General features: G+C 64.2%; 2 protein-coding genes across 2 annotated transcripts in view; one reads left to right on the top strand and one right to left on the bottom strand.

The window, feature by feature from the left end:
* Nucleotides 1-960, bottom strand: part of CHC_T00008753001 (Monogalactosyldiacylglycerol synthase fragment, family GT28) — a gene marked incomplete at its 3' end in the record, with an annotated part of 963 nt that extends 3 nt beyond the window's left edge. The window contains exon 1 of the mRNA XM_005712873.1: nt 1-960. This exon is cut by the window's left edge and continues 3 nt beyond it. Coding sequence (XP_005712930.1) covers nt 1-960 — 960 coding nt within the window.
* Nucleotides 961-1,538: 578 nt separating this feature from the next.
* Nucleotides 1,539-1,999, top strand: part of CHC_T00001981001 (hypothetical protein) — a 1,356-nt gene continuing 895 nt past the window's right edge. The window contains exon 1 of the mRNA XM_005712872.1: nt 1,539-1,999. This exon is cut by the window's right edge and continues 895 nt beyond it. Within this exon, the coding sequence (XP_005712929.1) occupies nt 1,539-1,999 (461 nt within the window).

Genomic DNA, 1,999 nt, shown 5'->3' with positions numbered 1-1,999 from the left:
CCGCTCCTGCCGCATCACCCCCTCCTCCCCGCTCACCACCACGCACGGCACCCCGCTCACGTACGCCTCCGACACCACCCCCGGCCCGGGCTTGCCCACCAGCACGTCGCTCACCTGCATCAGCCCCGCAATGTCCCGCGAGAACCCCGTCACCCACGTCCCCGCATACTCGCCCCCGCCCACCTTCTTCCGTCGCTGCAGCTTGTCCAGCAGCTGCCGGTTCCGCCCGCACACCACCACCACATTCACCTTGTCCTCGCGCCGCACAAACATCTCCACCAGCTCCACCACGCGCTCCGTCGGTGGCTCTCCGCCAAACAAAATCAGCACCGTGACGCGTCGCACGTCCAGCGCCATAGCGGCCAGTCTCTCCCTGCGCGCGGCCACGCACCCGTGCGCCGCCTTGCCGGCATAAAAGCGCGGGTGCACGACCATGCCCGACGAGCGGGCGACCGTCTGCGAGGTGCCGACGGTGGCCGGCGGCAGGTAGCCCTTCGCCACGGCCTGCGCGTACGCCACGTCCGTGCCGGCGACGATGTACTGGCGCGGGTGCTGCATCCACGGGTGCGACCGGGTGTGCGCAAAGTCCGTGAGCACGGTCAGCAGCGGGACGTGCGCGGGCAGCGTCTCGGCGAAGACCGCGTTGAGCATCGGCACGAACGACACGACGCAGCACAGGTGCGGCACCGCGCGCCAGTGGGCGCGGAAGGCGCTGCGCAGCGACGGAAGGGCCAGCGGGAACAGAAAGGCAATGGCCGCGTGCATCGCCTCGATGGCAGCCACTGCGTTGTGCGATAGAAGCACGTTGTACAGACGGTCGCCCGCGGACGCGCCCGAGATGGACGCAGCGTCCACTAGCTCCACGTGCACGCGCGACGCGGGCAGCGCTGCGGCTACCGCTAGCGCAGACGCCTTGTGCCCGCCGCCGCCGTTGCCGTACATGAGGAGGACGCGTTTCATGGGGGAAAGGTGAGGAAGGCAGTAGGGTGGTTTGCGGGGGGGGGGGGGGGGGGGGGGGGCGGGTTTTGTTTTCTGCAGGTAGAGGGTACCGGTACCCTTGGGTACAGTATCCAGCATAGCACTGACATGCTGTACAGTGCTAGTGGTGGCGGGAGATATGTGGGTTTGAGGAAAATGTTTTGGGGGGTTCTGGTTGGTGAGCGACGTGGCAGTTTTGGCGCGGTGGAATGCACGGCACCATTGTGGCCTACAGTACTTGTACGGTACCAGTACTGTACTGCCATTGTGCCCCCCTCGTTGTACAGTACAATGGTGCACTACTTCAATACTCCAGTAAAGTACTTTACTTTACTTGTATGTGACTGCATTCTGCAAAATCTCATTCATCCACTTGCACCTGCCATTGTGCACCCGTTGACTGCACTGCATTCTGTAAAACTCTCATCATTCATCCACTTTGCACCCTTTCTAACTAACTTTCAAACGGGCGTGACCCCTACCAAGGGTACATTATATCCCCCGCCACGCGCGCCAACGCCTCACATCTGCCTTCCACATCATACGCCCGAGCGTACCACATGCAACTCTGCACCATATGCCGTAGCTACGCCACTTGGGAGAGGGACAGACGAGGATTTTTGGAAGAGACGGGGGGGGACTTGGGAGAGGCGCGACTTGGGGGGGGCGGGGGGGCCCTTCCACCAGCAGATGCTTTGCTGCCCTCTACACGTGTATCATACGCACAACAAAAGCTTGCAACCTGGACACGTGTACTGCCCATCACCAGCAGTGCTCCCGACCGAGTCCTACTTTCCACACTATTCGAACAACCGTCTTCTCCCCTCCCACTCCTGCATCCCCCACCCCCCGGGGTCGACGTCAACGCCTCCCACAGCCCCGCCGCACCACATCCACACCACACCCCTGACCCGCCTCGAGCCCGCCGCCAACGCCCCCGTCCCGCCGCTCCACGAGACCCTCCAGCCCCGCCCCAACACCCTCGCCCTCACCACGCCCTCGCCTCGCCCCCGCCCACGCC

The sequence above is a fragment of the Chondrus crispus genome, genomic scaffold, assembly GCF_000350225.1.
Source record: "Chondrus crispus Stackhouse genomic scaffold, scaffold_120, whole genome shotgun sequence".
In the NCBI taxonomy this organism is placed as follows: Eukaryota; Rhodophyta; class Florideophyceae; order Gigartinales; family Gigartinaceae; genus Chondrus; species Chondrus crispus.
Note: the sequence above shows the minus strand (reverse complement) of the source record. Positions and strands in the feature narration are given on the sequence as shown.